Source organism: Typha angustifolia, chromosome 7 (assembly GCF_048772165.1).
Source record: "Typha angustifolia cultivar Huaian chromosome 7, ASM4877216v1, whole genome shotgun sequence".
NCBI classification, from domain to species: Eukaryota; Viridiplantae; Streptophyta; class Magnoliopsida; order Poales; family Typhaceae; genus Typha; species Typha angustifolia.
In genome coordinates, this window is record NC_133245.1 from 10,020,244 (window position 1) to 10,040,000 (window position 19,757).

At 36.9% G+C, this 19,757-nt stretch overlaps 1 protein-coding gene across 10 annotated transcripts in view; it reads left to right on the forward strand.

The window, feature by feature from the left end:
* Positions 1-203: 203 nt before the first annotated feature.
* Positions 204-19,757, forward strand: part of LOC140764015 (kinesin-like protein KIN-6) — a 54,316-nt gene continuing 34,762 nt past the window's right edge. For all 10 annotated transcript variants that reach the window (XR_012104941.1, XR_012104942.1, XR_012104939.1 and 7 more), the window contains exons 1-8: positions 204-679; positions 2,681-2,883; positions 7,463-7,586; positions 7,678-7,772; positions 8,122-8,254; positions 14,468-14,533; positions 14,672-14,734; positions 15,022-15,072. Coding sequence is in view for 6 of the 10 variants with exons in the window: in XM_073102429.1 (XP_072958530.1) it covers positions 248-679; positions 2,681-2,883; positions 7,463-7,586; positions 7,678-7,772; positions 8,122-8,254; positions 14,468-14,533; positions 14,672-14,734; positions 15,022-15,072 (1,167 nt within the window). In the remaining 4 variants the exon portion in view is untranslated. The remainder of the gene's footprint in view (positions 680-2,680; positions 2,884-7,462; positions 7,587-7,677; positions 7,773-8,121; positions 8,255-14,467; positions 14,534-14,671; positions 14,735-15,021; positions 15,073-19,757) is intronic.

The window sequence follows — 19,757 nt, forward strand, 5'->3', positions numbered from 1 at the left end:
TAATTTTTGCTATTTTTATTCCTCCTATTCCAGATCTGAATGAGCCTTAAAAAACAAATTGTTATATGCAAATTTTCTTAAAAATTATAACAACATTGCCGATTGCCATCGTCACTGCTTCAAAATTGAAAACACAACTCCAACACTCCCGCCCATAAATACACTCTAAAATGACGACACCGCACAATGTGAAATGCGCAACCGTCCCTCCCTCCTTTCGAGAAAGAGAGAGAAGGCAAAAATACTCATGGATTCGACCACCCCTCCTCTCCCAACCACCGTCCGCCGAAACCCTCACCGGAGAGCAAAGCAGATCCCTTCCGCCACTCCTTTTCCCCTCGACGATCTCATCCATCCCGACCCACCCCAAATCCCTCTTCCCTCGTCATCAAACTCAGATACTTCGCAAAACCTCAACGTTTTCCTCCGGATTCGGCCCCTCGACGTCGCGCCTCGGCCGACCCGGAATCCTCCTGGACCCAAATCTCGGCTTCCACAACGAAAAGGGAAAGGTGCGTCTCCCAAGAAAGTGAAGAAGACAAATGATGTTTGCTTGGTTGTGAACGACTCAAGCTCGGTCACGCTTTCGGCTCCACCATCATCTTCGTTAGACGGGAAGCGCAGCAAGAGTGAAACTTACGATGGCTTCTCTTACGTCTTCTCGCCGGAGTCTCCTCAGGTGTGCTTCTTTTCTTTCGTTTAAAGTGGTATATATGCATTTTAAGTATTCAGAAAGGTTAAAATTAGCTTATTTCTGTTGTGAGAGAGATGGACTATGTTTTCCGGTTAACTAAACTGTGAACTTTGTAAATTCTCCTGATGTGGTACTCAAAATTCTACTCTGACCAATATTTTCTGTTCTTACATATTTTCAATTTATTATGTAGAAAGTACCAATTTAAGAAAAAAGCTTGTCTAGGATTGTCTACGCATTCGCCTTCTTTCTAATGTTTAAGACTTCAAAATATGCATATAAGTTCAGTTTCAAACTTAAAATCACTAGAGTCTAATGGCTTGCTAAGTTCTTTTTTTCTTTCTTGGATTTATACATTCTTTTTAGGTCATGGGGTCAAATTTTGGCCAAAAAATCAAAACCAATCCATTTTGCCGAGACTGCTCCTAAACCAAGGCTAAAACTGACTATTCGAGTCTGAAATTTGCAAGACTGCTTGTTTTGACCTTGGCTTTAGATCTCTCTTGGCCGAAATTGTGCCCTTCTGCCTGAAATATTTCATCTTAGTGAAATCATAAACTTTAAAACATGGTAAACTTTGATTGTACATACTCTTTCCATTATTTTTTTATTTTTGAGCCACATTGTCCTCTAGGTTTTCAACTAGGCACTGTTGGCCCCGTCTGTAAACTTGTTAACTATTGTGTTTCAAGACCTTGTCTTTTTTGTTCAAATGTAAGCAGATTATCAACAAACAAGGTTAACAATGGTAGGACACTTTAGCTTGTCAATTGCCATTTTACCATTAGGGCATGTAGTCTAGGGGCACAGAGTGTGAAAGATTCTTGGATGAGTGCATGACTCAAAATCCTACACATTGCTTAAGTGGTAGGTGATAGTTTTAAGGTTGTGTAGTTAATGACTTGATTCTTTGTTGTTGAGCATAAGATAGCATAGTTGCGATTTTCAAGTGTTTATTGGCAGATATTAAGATTGACTGATTCCAAGTTTCAGGATTTCAAATAATCCAACGAAAATCTGGATGTAAATTAAATAATTTCAGGATCATCACTATCGACCATCATCCAAGCCTTTAATCAACGTTTTGGAACTATGATACAACTTTAAATTTGAGTAATGCTGGAAAAGAATGAAGAAACTTCCATCACAAGTTGCTGGCCTACTGTCAACTGTGTAGAAGAGCATCAAAGTTTTGTTCAAATGAGACTAATGAGAAAGGGTCTTATCATGATATCTATCATGCTTGTTGGCGTGTAGATGAATCTAATTTTGTGGTTGCAGTTTTGGGTCATGTATCAAGTAATGATTCTCTGAAAGATCCTCCACTAATTGAACAAGTCTAGTCAGAGAAAGATGATAACCATTTATAAGGGATTTTCTCATTATCTTTGAGGCATAAATAAGCAAAAGAGCAAAAGAAAGCAAGGCCAAAGGATATAAATCATCCTAATATGCGTTGAAGGATGAAAAGAATGTTTCATGCTTAACAACAACTTATGGTGCGCACAACTTGAGAAATCTACAAATTTTTTTTGGAGAACTACTCATCCATGAACTGTTTCTTGAAAATACTTCTCAAATTTATTTTTATTGTAGAGAGTGTTTCAATTTTTAAGAACATGGATAAAGAAATCATAAAAAGGAAGAGCATCTCCATTTCAAAATTTGAACTAGTGATGTCTTGAATGCAAAGGGAGAACATAGCCACAAATTTCCTCCTTGAATGATGTGAAACCAATTAGTATTAAATATCAACTTGTTTCCTTATCCTTTCTCTCTATAAATTATCCGTTTCAGGTATCCTGTCTCTTGACAAGATGGATGAATTCTGTGGTCTCCCTATTATAGTTTAAGCCTTTTAGGCATGTTTTAGTTACCTTTGGATATTTGAGAAGAGAAGTTCATGCATCCCTTTATCTGGGCACATGCATTTCTCCCATTTGTATATCCTTACAAATGCACATTTTACCTTCTCCATTTTTGCAGCAAGAAATTTTTGAAAGGGTGATGAATCCTTTATTGATTGATTTTATGGGAGGAAAGAGTGCTCTCTTGGTAGCAATGGGTCCAACAGGCTCTGGAAAGACACACACAATGTTTGGGTGCCCAAGGGAGCCAGGTTTGGTTCCTCTTGCATTACAAATGATTTTTGGGAATGCAAGTTTAAGCAGCGATTCTGATTTGCAAAGGTACTTGCGAGCAATTTTATAAACTGCAATGTAAACTGGTTGTTATATTTCACTTATAGCTTGTTGAGTCATGTGGAAATTTTTCCCTTATGATTTTGTAGGGATACATTGTCTCTCTGATGATTGTTTGCATCAAAAGGAAATCAACATATAAAATCTGGAGTATTGCTAAGCAAATTTTGGTTGCTAATTTTTTTTTTTCAAATTAGTTGGTCACTTGGTTGATGTTATAGAGATTCTTATTGGATAGATTCACTCAATTGTCTTTGTACCAAGTTACAACTTTTCATTGGGAATTTGGATTGAGGATGTTAAGATCCATTTTCTCACACTCGTCCTACAATGAAGATTGTAAAGTAATTTCTTATACATGGAGTTGGAAAATATGAATCTGATCATCGTTTCAAAGGCTTCCATAATTTGACTACCTTGGCTTTTGGAGTACATGGTGGTTGCAATAGCCGATGTGGTGTGGGCCGGGGCAGTAGTAAAGTAGTTACTAATAAATTGATAATCATTTGTATGAATTGGTATTCACCCATGCTTAGCAAAATACAAAGTATAGCAATAGGAAGTCCATTATCAATTAATTTACTTGTACATTCTTATTTCTTTTCTTCTACTTTTTCATTACTAATTCTTTGTTCTTCTACTTTTTCTTTACTAATTCTCTGCTCTACTTTCTTCCTTTTCCTTCCTCGTTGTAATAGGGCAAATCCTAACCCTAGAGTGGGTTTTGGGGGAAGAGAGGAGAGATTTGGGGAAATGATTTTTCAGTAAAATGATGGAGAGGGCTTGACCCTAATTATACAAGTTATCATATATCTAAATAAATAAATAAAATAAAACATAATAACTCTAATAGCCCCCCCTCCTTTCCCTTTCAAACTCAAGGTGGATCATCTCAGTTTGCTAACTAGATACTTAAAATATAGTAGAGGAAGAGACTTCTTGAAAAAGTTGACAATTTGCTTCTCAGTGCTAAGGCAATGGAGATAAATGATGCTAGCTTGGTACTCATAGCGAATGTAGTGTATATCGATCTCAGTGCGCTTCGTTTTATATGAAAAATAGGATTTTCAGTGAGCTTTTTAGCACTATCATTGTTAATATGAAGAGTTGGGAAAGGCAATAAAATACTTATATTATTAAGGAGGCAACGAAGCCAAATAATCTCCTTAGTCACTGCATACATAGCATGATATTTTGACTCAATACTGGAGAGAGACCATATTTTGCTTTTTGCTATGCCAAGAAATTAGAAAATTTCTTAGAAAAATGTAGAAGTCAGTAGTAGACTTTCGATCGGACTTATTACTAGCATAGTTTGTCTTGGAATAAGCTTGTATAGCTAAGATTGAAGTCAATGGCATGAAGAGAGAGCAGGTGATGGTGCCGCGAAGATATTGAAGGGGCCACTAGCGATTAGAAGCAACAGCAAAAATAGTACGGAAAGAGGTCATCTGGGCAACGGGAGCAAAGGTCTCCTCGTAGTTTATCCTGTAATTTTGAGTAAAGTCTCGAGCAATCAGACGAGCTTTGTAACTAACAATGGGTTCATCAGGCTGGTACTTGGCCTTGAAGATCCATTTGCAGTTGACAAGTACGATATCAGGGGGGGGGCGGTGTGAGAGACAATATCTCAATTATGCATTTGCTGAAGGGCTTGAAGCTTATTTTCCATAGCCTGTTGCCACTTTGGAATTTGGACAGTCTCATGATATGACCTGGGGTGAGGGGTTGGAGTGGATGCCTATAAGGAAGATGTGAAATTGGGAAGAGCATGTAGCGAAAGACATAAGAAAATCATACTAGTTGGGAGGGCGATGTTCACACTCTGAATAACAACGAGTGGGTAGAGTTGTCACAGTAGAGGATGAGACGGTTGAAGGGATGCTACCAATTTAGAAAGACTTAGCTATAGGAAGGGGGCCATGACCTATGAGTGTAGAAGTAGGACAAGGTCGTTATGAGAGGGGGGTATTACTATAAAAGAGATGAAAACTCAACGAGAGAGCGGTCGGAGGGGTAGAGGGAGCTGATAATAAAACATTGTCCATGGATAGAGGAGTATCATGCCAGTGAGGGGAAGGGGTAGATGGTGGGGCTGAGGCAGGGACATCTGAGGGGACTGAAAATAGAATAGGTGTAAGGAGATCCGGAAAGGATAAGTTCGAGGGAGCAAGCATCAAAAGTGAAGAAAGATATCTCTTCTAAAAAAGTGAAAATGCGTGATATTCTAAGACAACGAGCAGACATGTCATAACAACGATAGTTTTTATGTTTAGGATTATATTCTAGAAAGACACACTTAACAACTCGAGGGGACAATTTGTTATGTTCACTAGAAGGAAGAAGAACGAAGCAAGTGCACTCAGAAACACAAAGATGACCATAAAATTGTGAGGTACCAAAGAGATGCTTGTATGGGTTCACACCATCAAAGTCTGATGATGAAGTTTGATTAATGAGAAAGAGAGCAGTAAGAAGGGCCTCAACTCAATAAGAGTGAGGAACATAAGCCTCAAACAAAAAAGCATGTGTTGTCTCAAGAAGATGATGATGCTTTCGTTCGGCAACTCTATTCTGAGCAGGGGTATAGAGCAGTGTTTTAAATAGCTGTCAAGATGGTTGCCATGGCGGGGCGGCATGTCGGTCGCCCCACAAATAGCCCAGGCAGCCTTGACTTGGTGGCCAGGCCACCTAGGCCTTTTTGGCGGGCCGCCAAATTGTGTGGCAGTCCGCCAAGGCACGTAGCGGGCCGGGCGGCCCGCTAAATCGATTTGTGGGACAGCCCAATGGTATTAGGTTTAAATTGATATTGGGTCGGATCTTAAGGCTAACCCGTTAACAGTTTAAATAACTAACCCATCATTCTCTCCTCACTCTCGATTTCCTCGAGCTTCCTTTCTCTCGACCTCTTTGAGCTCTAAAAGTCCCATCGTTCTCTCCTCATTCTTGGTCTCCCTCTCTCGGTCTCGTCAAGGCTTCGAGCGGCGCTGGCAAGCGAGCAGCCGAGCACATCCATCCCCTTCACTGAACGGCAAGAACAACCTTACCCTTCACAGCTTAGAGTGGCAACCGACAAGGCGGCAACTGAGGTATCCCTTTAGATGATCCTTTCTTGCCAAGATTTTTTTTTTCTTCTCCTCTTTCTCCTTCTCTTTCTCCCTTTCACCGTTGGCTTTGCTTTCTATTTTCTTCACTATTACAGTAAATCAGTAATTAACACTTAAATGCTTAATTACTAATTTACTGTAGCAGCGAAAGGGTTTGATTAATTAACTATAGAAGCAGGGAAAGGGTTTGATTAATTAACTAAAAGAGCAGGGTTTGATTAATTAGCACTTAATTACTGCTTAACTGCTTTAGTTTTCTTTAGTTTTTAATTTTTTTCACAGTTTCACCAATTAACTGCTTCACTGTAATTATTAAATAATAAATATTATCTACAGAGATTAGTTTTCTAAATTTTAATTAGTAATTAGAAACTAATTACTGTAATTAGTAATTTAAACGTCAATTTCTTTGACTATCATTGTTAGTTGTGAATTGTGAATTGTGATTATGTTATTTTTTTATACTATAATAAGCTATCAAGAAAATCTAAAAGTTTTGAGCCGCACCTTCGGTTTGTAGCACTCAACATAGCGCCTGCCATGCATTCTCTTGGCCTCTATGTTTCCGTCACATGCTTTTTAGAACATCAATTCTTATAAATCACACATTCATATTCCATGGTCATTTTAATCCCTTATGTTCCTATTATGCATCTTTTAACATTTGTTTCGTCGATTAGCTTATTAGTTAATGTAGGAGGATGCTATTCTGGAGCTATTGAGTGAGTGGTTATTTAGGATAAGCCTATTTTAGACTAGGGCATTCAGTTAGAATTTCTGACCCTGTAATTTTAATGACTTCGTACAAGACCAAGTTATTAGGATCTGGGCTAGCTGCTGAATTCACTCTGAAGCTCAAAGAAGCTCTCTCTAATTTATTTATGTTGTTTTCGTTTTCTTCCAAATGGTTACTGAAATCTGAAGCAAATTAAATTATTGCAAGGAAATGATTTTGATAATTTTGAAGCTAAAACTAGTCTGAATTAAGATTATACATTTGTAATAGAAGTAAATTTAAGAACATGGAAGAAACTACACCACATTGCTAGTGCACCCCACCCGACAAATGGTTGATACAGTACTTGATGATACAATTGATACAATACCCAGCAATATGGATTTCTACAGTACTGAAATTAAAAAATTTCTCCTGGTTTCAGCAGTGAAGATTCAAAGAAAACATAGCAAGGAAAAGGATATGTACTGAAATTAAAACATGTGGGATCTCTTGTCAAATCAATGCTTCAAATAAACTAATTTTAGGAGTTGGGTTGGCAATTAATGGTGTTTGAGAGTTGTAATAGTCTACAACTTGAAAAATTAAAGAACAATTTTGTGAACTATGGGGACACATTTTGAAATTAGGAGATAAATAAATGTTCTATCCTTTGGACAGTATATATTTCATAAATTTCTTATTGCAGAATTCCTAATATACGTCTTTTTTTGGTGATATGCAGATTATATTACATGTCAATGTTTGAGATATACTCTGAACGGGGAAAAGGAGAGCGAATCATTGATCTATTGTCAGATGCAGCGGATCTGTCTCTCCAACAGACGACAATTAAAGGTCTTCAAGAGGTGGTTTCCAGATATGTTGTGTTATGTGAATTTGTTATTTTGTATAATATAAAGCACTTATCTGATAGTGTTACATTATTTTGTTCTATAGACGATGATTCTCAATATTGCTGAAGCGGAGAGTCTAGTTGCGTGTGGAATGCTAAAACGTACTACTGCTGCAACAAATGCAAATAGTCAGTCAAGGCATGTCTTAAAGTACTATGTTTAATGAAATGTCATTACATACAGTTGAAACTACTGTAATGGGCTAGGCTTTTCATTATTTTTAGCTTGATTATTTTGATAATTTAGCTGTTTTATGTTACGGTTTCTACTCTGACATTTATTTTGTGCTTCTTTCCTCAACATGAACTGAATTTATGTTGACCTTCTCTTTTGCCATATCTTTCTCTTGCCCTTCACCCATGTTAAAATAGAACATTTTGGAAACTGTTCTAAGTCTTCTTGTTTATTTCTTGCTATCTGTTTCTTAGAACTATGCATAAATTATAATATATTGTTTGACATAAATTTTATTTTACTGTTTTCCCAGTCGATCTCAATGCATCATAAATATACGAAGTGCTCAAAAAGACATTGATGATGGAAATGATATTTGTTCTGGTAGTGTTCTTACTATAGCAGACCTTGCTGGAGCAGAGAGGGAAAAGAGAACAGGAATTCAAGTTTGTTTTCTTTCTTTGCTAAGAACGTCTTATTCTCATCACATGAGTTACATATGTGTATTATCTTTATTATTGTCAAGAAGCTGTGCTACATATTATACCTATTAGGTTGATACTTGATAGATGATAACTATATTACATGAAATATGATGCATTCAGGTCTTATAAATAAAAAAAAACATTTTAGATATTCTATTCTTTGCTGCATGTTTTTGTTTGTTCACATATTTTCCACAGTGATTTTCTTTTAGCTTCTTCCACATGAAACAGGAGAACCAACTGGAGATTTTAGGGAAGGAAATGAACTATACTTAGTGGCTTACAAAAAGTCAGCAGCTAGTATATTAAAGAAGCAAGATGATTTCAAATCAGGAATTTGTAAAAGGAATCCGAAATGCTGTAATAGTTTGTACTGAAATGTTTACCAAATATACCTGACCATTTAATGTTTTATCTTGCTTTAATGTCTCCAATTCAGATTTTCATATGAAACTGTTTTAACAATAAATTGCCTTTCTGGAGGCACTAGATTTGTTGTAAATTGTTGGTTCTAAATTCTGACAAGATTTTGTTTATTGTTTGGTCAGGACTAGTAGTACTTTTGACTTTTTTCTTAATCTTCTCATTGATGTCCTGATTTTGAAATGCCTCATCTATTGAACGGGACTAGGTGATTGTCACATGTACTTACACTATATTAAACAATGTTGTGAATGCGGGAGCATTTGCAGTCTAATAAGAAAAATGTTAAAAATAACTTGTATGTAATTTTTCTATCTTGTGTGTTGAATATTTTAGCATAATAAGCCAACAAATAGGCAAAAATTGCAATTTAATATATGGAGAATCATCTTCATAATATCCTACACACTAAGTATGCTACTTCTTAATCATATGATTACTCAATAAATTTTTTCAAGTATGATAAATTGCACCAACAAATTAATCAATAAAAAATAGATATCTCAATATTACAACATATCATTTTCATATGCACATGATAGTGGATATGTATATCCGGCAAATTTAAGGTTCTTGACGGTCAATATGCGACCACATATGTATATTTGATCCATATATGTGGTTAGTATGCAGTGTATATGTGTATGCGGTCTACTTATGTGGCCTATATGCATATGCTGTCCACATATGAGGCCTATATGCGGTCAAACCGAGGTTCCCAGTATCTGGATCGTGATTGGTATCGGCCGTCCAGAAAACGATATGTATCGGCCGTATCGATCGTTCGTATCGGATCGGACTATTTTTTAATTATGTAAAATTCTAAATATTATTTAAAAATACAGAAAAATACAGAAACATTTAGAAAAAATGATAGAAAAATAACAAAACAAAAATCACTGACATATGAAGTCTAAAAACTTAAAAAATGTATTAACTTATTCAAAATTTAAAATTTTGATGAATACCGAGCTGGTTTTCGTAAGTTTCTATAGTCTTCATCATCATAATCATCATAAGTTTCTAAATATTAATGTCTGAGACGTGATGCTCTGAAAAGTAATTATATCATACTAGTTATATTGTATGGATCGTATTGTGTGACTTGCGTCTGAGGAGAATAATAACCAGCATTTGGATCTTGTCTTTGAGAATACTGAGGATACTGAGGATAATAATTAGCATATAGATCTTGTGATGGTTCTAAATAATAAATACTCAATATACGATAATCATAGGAAGCAACATTCTCACGACGACGTTGCTGATATGTATACAGGGTTCCCAGTTTTGGCCGATCTCGATTGGGATCGGCCGAAACGGATTGGGATCGGCCCTAGTCGATCCCGATCCCATCCGAAACCAATCGGCAGGGTTTCGGCCGAAACCCGAAATGGGTGGGAATGGGTCGGATCTCGGATCCGACCTGGGGGACATCAACAATCGGTCGATCCCGATCAAAACGGATGGGAATGGGTCGGATCCGACCGGGGGACATCAACAATTGATGTCCCCACTCCCCACTTGCCTCTCTCCCTTCTCTCTCTCTCTCTTTCTCTCTTTTCTTTCTTTCTTTCTTTCTCTCTTTCTCACGGATCTCTTACTCTCTTTCTCACCAGCGACTGAGTAGTGAGTAGATCTCCGTCTCTCCGGTGACCTCGACCTCCGGCGACGTTCTCCGACAATCTCGATCTCCGGCGACCTTGGGTAAGTTTTTTTTCACTTTTTTTTTTCCATTGTGCAGCTGCTGCTGCACACTATGCTGCTGCGCACCTGCTGCAGCAGCAGTGCTGCTGTGAGCTGCAGCAATGCTGCTACAGCAGTAGAGCAGCACTGTTGCTCTTCTGCTGCTACAGCAAAGACTTCTCTGCCAGCAGAGCAACAACAGTTTGTTGCAGTAGCAGCTTCTCTGCTGCAGGAGCATCTGGTGCTGCTTATGCAGTAATGCCTCATAAATTTTAAATTATTTTATATTTTATTTTGATTTTTGTTTATGTTTTTTAGTTGCAGAGTTAAGATATCAATGGCTCCAAAAGAGAAATCATATGATACCGACATTGGGTGGCAATATTGTAGCACTATTGGGCAAGATATAAGGCGTGTTAAATACAACTGGTGTGGAAAGGAAATGAGTGGTGGTGTCAGCCGTTTGAAAGAACATTTAGCTGGAAGACAAGGAAATGTAGCAGCTTGCAATCAAGTGTCTTTGGAAGTTAGAAAGCAGATGTTGGCTCATTTAATTGGCAAACAGAAGGATAAACAATCTGTACAACAAAGAGAGTCAATAATTCGTGAAGAATTGATATAATTCTGTACACATTGATGATGATAGTAGTGAGCAAATTGAGGAAGATGAGGAGCGCAATAAAAGAGAGCAGAAATATGCATAGAGAAAAGGAAGAGATGGGAAGAAGCACTGGTGGTAACTTTCAGAGATTTAGATCAGTTAATATACGAGGAGAGAGAGAATATGGGGGCAGCAGTTCTACCCATAGGACTCCTGGTGTTACAGCAGAGTGAAAATATTGGACCAATGGATACATATATTCAGAAAAAAGGGGTCGTACATAGACTTCAATCAAGACAGCTCTCAAAGGAATTAAAAATGCAAAGAAACACATTGGTAGAGCTATTTCTAAATTTTTCTTCTACAATCATATTCTTTTCGATGTAGTTGATAGCCCTTATTATCACACTATGGTGCATGCTATATAATTAGTAGAGTCTAGTGTTCCCCCTCCTAGTTCAAATGATATTGCTACTAAATATCTTGACTCAGAGGTAGTTGAACTTCATACTTATATTGAGACATTTAAACGGTATTGGGATGAATTTGGTTGTACACTGATGTGTGATGGGTGGAGTACACAAAACAGAAGAAATATAATTAATTTCTTAGTGTACTCTGGCATGGGGATAATATTTTTGAAGTCTGTGGATGCTACTACTCATTTAAAAAATACAGATTATATTTGTCAGTTGATGGATGAGGTGGTACAAGAAATCGGTGAAAAAAGAATAGTCCAAGTGGCTACTGATAATGGGGCAAATTATAAAGCTGCTGGAAATTTACTGATGATTAAAAGACCTCATTTATATTGGTATATTTCTCCTTTCTGAATATAGTCCGATCCGATACGATAGTCCGATACGTATCATTTTTCTGGACGGTCGATACCGATCTCGATCCCGATACTGGGAGCTTTGTATGACTCCTTTTTTTTCTGAAGATATGTATCCATTGGTCCAATATTTCCAAACTCTGCTGTAACACCAGGAATCCTATGGGTAGAACTGCTGTCCCAATATTCACTCTCTCCTTATATATTAACTGATTTAGATTTCTGAAATTTACTACCAGTGCTTCTTCTCATCTCTTTCTCTTCTCTATACATATTTTTGCGCCCTCCTCATCTGTCTCTTCTCTTTATCTTTTTCACTCTGCTCACTGCTATCATCATCAATGTGTATAGGATTATGCATCAATTTTTCACGAATCATTGACTCTCTTTGTTGTGTAGATTGTTTATTCTTCTTGTTGCCAATTAAATGAGTTAACATTTACTTTCTAACTTTCAAAGACACTTGAGTGTAAGCTGCTATATTTTCTTGTATTCCAGCTAAATGTTCTTTCAAATGGCTGACACTATCACTCTTTTCTTTTCCACACTAGTTGCAATTAACACGTCGTTTATCTTGTCTAATAGTGCTGCAATGTTGCCACTTAATGTCGATATTATATGACTTCTTTTTTGGAGCTATTGATATTTTAACTCTGCTATTAAAAAACATAAACAAAAATCAAAATAAAATTTATGAAAATAAAACCCTCTTAATTTTTTTCTATTTTTTTATTTCTTTCTAATTTTTAGTTTTCACCCCTCTCAGTCTCTCAACTCTTAAGTTCTCAACAGCAGCTAAGCAACAATAGTAGGTGCGCAGCAGCAGTTGCTATAGGTGCAGCTGCTGCAGCTGTGGTGAAGCTGCTGCTTCACCACAGTAGCACCTACCTGTGCACAATGAAAAAAAAAGAAAGAAAGAAAGAAAGGAATTTGAAACTGAAAAAAAAACTTACCCGAGGTTGCCGGAGGTTGAGGTCGTCGGATCTTCTTCGGAAAACATCGTCGAAAGTCGAGGTCACCGGAAATCTACTCGGTCGCAGTGAGAAAGAGACCCGTGAGAAAGAGAGAAAGAAAGAAAAGAGAGAGTGAGAAAAGGAAAAAAAGAGAGGCAGGTGGGTGAGGGGACATCAATTATTGATGTCCCTTGGGTCGGATCCGACCCGTTCCCACCCGTTTTGGTCGGGAGCGGGTTTGGACCAAAACCCAGCCGAAACGAGCTGGGATCGAGATCGGCCGAAACTGGGAACTTTGGGTTAAATCACATATGAAGACCGCAAAATACATATGCGGGGCAGTTGACCATCGCTACAGCCTATACGGCCGCTTTTCAAAACAATGATATTAAATAGGTGTGACCAGTCACAACCTTAATGAAACTATGCTCTAATATTGCAAGACCTACAAAACAGTTACCATGATATTTATAGGTAATAACATAAAGCTAATAGTAACATTTATATATCAAATAAAACTTTGATATGCCATTTGCAACCAAAAAGTCAAAAGTTCTATTCAAAGCCGTATCTAGTGATTTTAACATATAAATATAAGTCATATGGGTCTAATAGCTATTCTTGATAGGGTGGGATACAAAATAAAAGAAACTATAAATATAGATAACTATACTTTGTTACTCAAAATGACATTGTCAAGAGTCTCGCTGCATACTCATAAATCTTAAGAGAATTTGAAATGGATGGCGCTCCATAATTAGCTCACATCCCTAGCTTAATGAGTTGAACCATTTGAAAACCAAATATGCAATAGAAACCATATTAGGGTAATAAGAAGAATTCGGATCCAAAACTTCAAGGCACAAATACCAATCCACATAGAATATCCAAATACATCATATATCATATATTTAGGATATAATTAACATCTCAAGTAAATGTTAAGTTAGATAACTATTGCCTACCAATAAACTTGTCCTATTTTAATTTCAGGATGTTAAGAGTATTGGTGTATTAGTGCTATTGACAGGTGTTAACTTACTAGTTTCTCTAGAAGCTTAAGCTGATGTAGAATTGCATTTTGTTTTTTTTGTACTCTAACAATAGACTCCACTTGTCCATTATTATCTTGGTTAGTTATAGTATTTCAAATAATGCTTAACTAGTCTATCATTGCCTATTACTTTTCATGTTGGACCAAAAACTTAGCCAACATGTAAAATGAATAAAGCCTAATACAAATTTAAGTATTAAATCAACTAACGATCAAAATCGCATAAAATGCACTATAGCCCATTGGCCGGGTCTTTGCCACCTCATGATATATCTCATAGATTTGAATCTCCCCATGGATGTAGGAGTTGATAATTGATGAATTTTTCGTTGGAGCAATATATGTGTATGATTTAGACTCATTGTGGTTTATTTTTCGGTAGTATTGGCTTAGTTGTTCAACCTATAAGTTGGAGAGCAGTCGCTCCTTTGTCTACTTTATAATTAGTCTACAGACTCATGATCTGTTGAAAAAAAAGGAAAATTAGATAGAATATATGTCTTCTTTTTTCCATAAAATTAGATAGAATTATTTATTCTTGCAGAACAAATTATTTAGTTGGATTCTTGTTTTCGTTGTCTCTAAGTAATGATTATATGCATATTATTTTACATAATTTTAGGGAGCAAGGATTATGGAGAGCAACTTTATCAACAATACATCCATGGTTCTTGGTCTGTGTTTGCGAGTAAGTGGCTATTGATTGTTTCTTCTGTTGGTAAAACTAATAGTTTTGCAGAATTGACATTATTTAGTAATTCTTTTTCTTTGGAATAATAAGTTACATATTCAGAACCATTCTACTCATTTCTCTAATATCTTGTAGTCCTTGCTAGAGCATCAGAAAAACCCAAAGAAACCTTTAGAAAAGCACTTCAAGAACTCACTGGTATATTTCTCATTTCTGAATTATCTGTATTTATTGCACTGCACTATATGTTTCGATACTTAATAATGTTTCATAATTTTCTCCTCAATATCATATGTCACTAGTGATTCTTTTAGTAAATGCTTGTAGCATGTGGTTTGCCTTCTTTTGTAGTTCAAGGTTACTGTAGATAATGGTTCCGTAGGTCCTATTGTCGGGGCTTATTAGTATTCTTTTAGTGTTTTAGTAGTAGTACACTTTCTGAATTTTCTTCTAGTTCTTTATAGTCCTCATATCTTGTCTGGTAGTTGACTAGGTACTTGAGAGATTACTTGGAAGGCAGGAAGCGAATGACACTGGTATGATATTATGCACCAAAGCATTCTTATCAACATTTTCTCAATTTTGTTCTTTTTGTTTTGTTGATTATTTGAAGTTTTATAGGTCTTAATATGACTTGTTGAGGCATGTTTAAATCTCTCATGTGTTGGAATTTGCATTTCTATCATGTTAATGCAATAAATTGCTTACCGAAGTATTCTATTTTCTTATGTCATAAACTACTAATTTCTAGGTGTAAACCCTTGCACCTAATTTTCTACTTGGATGTGAACTCTATTTTTTTTTGATAAAATTTAAAATTTAAAAGAATAAGATATGTTTCTGTTTGTTAATTTGCCATTTTCATGATCATGGTATACTTTTCAGCTCTAGATGTGCAAGTAAGTTGAGCTCGAGTGAGCTATACTAACTTTAGCTATTGTTATCCATACAAAAGCTTAGGTAGAGCTTGATCATTTGGTAGGTCACAAGTTGCTTTCTTAGAGGTACTAAATAAATGAGCTTAGGACTACAAATATGGTTAATTTCTTTGCTAAGTTTGAAATCAATGTTACAGATATACTAAGACATGTTACTGTATTGTCTTCTATGTAAGAACCAGAAAAAAAAATTAATTAGGGGTTGAGAGAGGAGGTGTTACGACCCAAAATAGGAATCATGACCGGCCATGCATCTCAATATGCTTGAGATACACGAAGCCTTATTAGTACTCTCTACGTGTACGATGGCAAAATAAATAAATAAAATGAAAATGTGCTTTATTAAATTTTAAAACTAATTGCAATAAAGATAAAACAATGTTAATGTTTTTGAGTCTCTAAACTAAATAAATATAATTTCTAATGTAAAGCATAAATCTAAAGGAGCGGAAAAGTAAATAGGTGAATCCTAAGTGGAGGTGGAGTCTGAGTATATCTCGCTCAGTCGTCCCGCTGACTATTACCTGAAATAAATAAACAAATACAAAAAACAAAAGAACCCATGAGCCAACAACTATAGTTTAGTGAGTGGAATTCACTCGAAAACCAAATAAATTTTAAACCATATTAATGCTGAATAAATTAAACTAAAAGCAACAATATCCATAACAATATGCAATAGGCATGCTCTCTAAATAATAACAATGATAACAATAGAGAGATGTCATAACTTGTAACCTTGCACGTTTTCAACATATTAACATCTTTTGATATTTATACTGTCATATGTCTCAATGGGTCTAAACCCTGTGGATCCACATCAACAGAGTCACCTAGGAAATTTTCTCATTCATCCTGGGACTGTTCCGTAATCTCGCCAGAGTCACCTAAGAAAGTCACCGCAGTGATCTAATTTAAGACTTTCCCCTGGATTTCCAGATAGACTTGAGTTACCACGGAAAATCGCAAACAATTTTTACCGGGACTGTTCTCTAAGTCGTACCAATACTAGTCTCATTTTTCTTTTCACAAATTTCAATATTTGCCCGAAGTATGGTGATGCATTGAGTATAATAATTAAATGCACACATAAAATATAACAATTAAATTTTCGCACGTACGGATGAAATAAATAGATTTGAACATAGAAATTGTAACAATTTAGTTTTTACACGTAAGGGTGAAATAAATAAATTGCACACAGAAAATTTACATGGTCTGACAAAGATACGAAATATAATAAAATAAATATGTGAGTGAACTCACTCACCTGAGTCTAGGCAAGACAACCGAAATCTTAAATCTTTAGCTCACGTACTAAAAATCACTACCTTAAATAATAAATAATAATCAAAATTTTAATTTGAATAATAACAATATTTTTAAAATTTAAAAACCAAAAAGAACTAAAATGGGCTTAAATTTACCCATTGGATTGGGCTGGCTAACGCTGGCCCGACCCAAATAAAAAAAAGAACTAATCGGGTTGGGCCAAAGGCCTAGCCAAAAGAAACTAATCGGGCTGGGCCATAGCCCAGCCAGATAGGAAATGGATTGGGCTGCGGTTTAGCCCGCAGCCCATCAAAGTTAATTGGTTTGGATCGGGTTTGTGGATCCGAAATCCAAACCCGAACCCACATTCTAAAGAAAAAGGGGTGGCTTGGGTTAAACCCAAGCCAACCAATCCCCCTTTTTCTTCTTTTCTCCCTTCTCGCGTCCGACGCGAGAGAGGGAAGGATCGAGAGAGAGAGTGGCCGCCGGTGACTTTGCCGGCGGTGGTTCACGACCGACTCTCTCCGTTTCTTTCTCTCTTTCTCTCTCTGTTGTCCTCACGAGGTGGACTCACCACCGACGGTCGGCGTCGACTAGAGCCACGAGGGCTCTTCCAGAAGGCATCCATGGCGCAAGGCTAACGATTTGTAGCTCTCGATCACGAGCAGCAGTAGCCCGAAGCCGTCAGTCAGCGAGATTTGCCGGCGAAGCCAAAATCCCCAATTTAGGTATTTTCGATTTACCTTTTTAAATTTAAATTAAACTAGAGGGATGAGAGAGGGCTCATCGGGGAGGAGTGTGGTGGTCCTAAAATCCTCCGATGATGCTCCGGCGATCCGATTCCACAGCGACAACTTCGACGATGAGAGCAAATAAGAAAACGAAGGAGGGGAAGGAGGCTGGGGGGGGGGGGGTTAAGGAGAGAGAGAGAATTATGGTTTAATTTATAGATTTGAAGAGAAATTAAAACCTAATCCAATCCGAATTAGGCGCGATTTCTCTCTGTGCCTAGTCGCGTACCGGAGAGGGAGAAGGGAGGGGCTGCACGTGCAGAGCACGTGCACCCTCCTCTCTCAACACCTATTTTTATTTTTATTTTATTTTATTTTATTTATTTTTGTTTTTTGGTTCTAACAACTATTCCCAACAAAAAAATTTCGTTCTCGAAATTAAGATTAGTATAATAAAAGGATAAGGTAATACCGTAATAGTCGCTATGAAGATTGAGGAAATAGCTCCGGATACTTTTCCTTCATCTCATCTTCACGTTCCCAAGTTGCTTCTTCTGGCTTATGGTTTTGTCATAAAATCTTCACGAAGGAGATTACCCTATTGCGAAGAGTTCTTTGCTATCTCTAGAATTTCCACAGATTGCTCCTCATAGGAGATTACCCTACAGTTTTTACCTATATTGGATCGTGTTTGGGAAGGCATTTCTATAGATTTTATAGAGGGTCTTCTGCTAGTACGTGGTTATTCCATTATCTTTGTGGTGGTTTACATATTGAGTAATTATGCACACTTTTTAGCATTTTCACATTTATTTTTAGCCAAGTCAGTGGCTGAAATTTTTGTGAGGGATGTTGATCGGTTATATGGCATGCCACGCACGATTGTCTCGGATCGTGATCGTGTATTTGTGAGCGACTTTTGGACGGAGTTTTTTAGATTGCAGGGGATTCGATTAAACTTCAGTTCGGCCTACCATCCATAGACTTTGACGGCCAAATCTAGTTGGTTAATCGAGGCATTAAGTAGTACTTGAGGTGCTTTGTTGGAGAGATGCCAAGACGATGGTTCGAGTTATTACTGTAGGCAGGATGGTCTTATAACACCGCCTACCAAAGCAGCATTGATATGACTCCATTCGAGGCGGTGTATGGGCGCACGGCTCCGACATTATGCCCTTATGATTTAGTGGCATCTGCAGATCGGACAGAGGTGGACTTAGCTTTGATGGATAGAGACAGCACATTGAGAAGGTTGCGTGCCCATATTAAACTTGCTCAAAATCACATGAAGCAAGTTTATGATCGCAACCATAGGGAGCAGGATTTCGACATTGGCAGTTGGGTGTTTGTGAGGGTGCAACAGTATCGACAAGTGACCTTGTGTCTGATGTAAAACCAGAAGTTAGCTCATCGTATTTCGGTCTATTTTGGGTGTTAGAACGTATTGGTTCGGTTGCATATCGTTTGGAGCTGCCGGAGGGATCGAGAGTGCATCTTGTCTTTTATGTTTCATTGCTGAGAGAGCGGATTGGAGATCATGTCTTCTGTCATTGATGAATAAGGGTAGATTAACCTTGCTCTGATACCATGTAGAAAGAGGGAGGAGATAGGTTTTAGATCAATCTTATTCATTGTGAAACAATACATTACATGAATATATACAAGTCTGAATGAATGAAAAAAAGGAAACAAATAATTTACATCATTCCCTGATTTATTTTATTCCTATTTATTCCTGCATGACATTAGAAATAATATCCCTAAAATTTTGGGATTTCCACAGTTTCAATTTTAGAAGAAGAGTTTGAATTGAATTTAGGAATAGACTGGAAATTCCATGGCCACCTTTTCCTCGTCGCTTAATAGGAGAGAGAAGGGGGAGACGAGTCACGTGCATCGCACGTGGTAATTTTTTTTATTACATGGTCTGCTAGTAGTAGAGTGGCCCAAATGGAAAGGACCTTCTTACATATAACTCTTGTTATTGGGGACTCTACTTAAGTCTATTCTTTATCTAATGACTTAATCATACAAATATATTTTGACATTGGTAGAATTGACATCAAGTCAAATACAACTATGTAGTAGTGCAAGCTTCACGTTTGCCATGCCAATTGGATGTGTATATATATTTAACACTAAGTATCCTTGCCGTACTTTTTGAAGACTTGATATATTGCTATACCATATCGTGTCGTATTCGTATTCCTCATCTGTATCATGCTTGGTAACTTGGGTATCTAGTCTGTTGATCATACAAGTATATATAACACTTCGCTG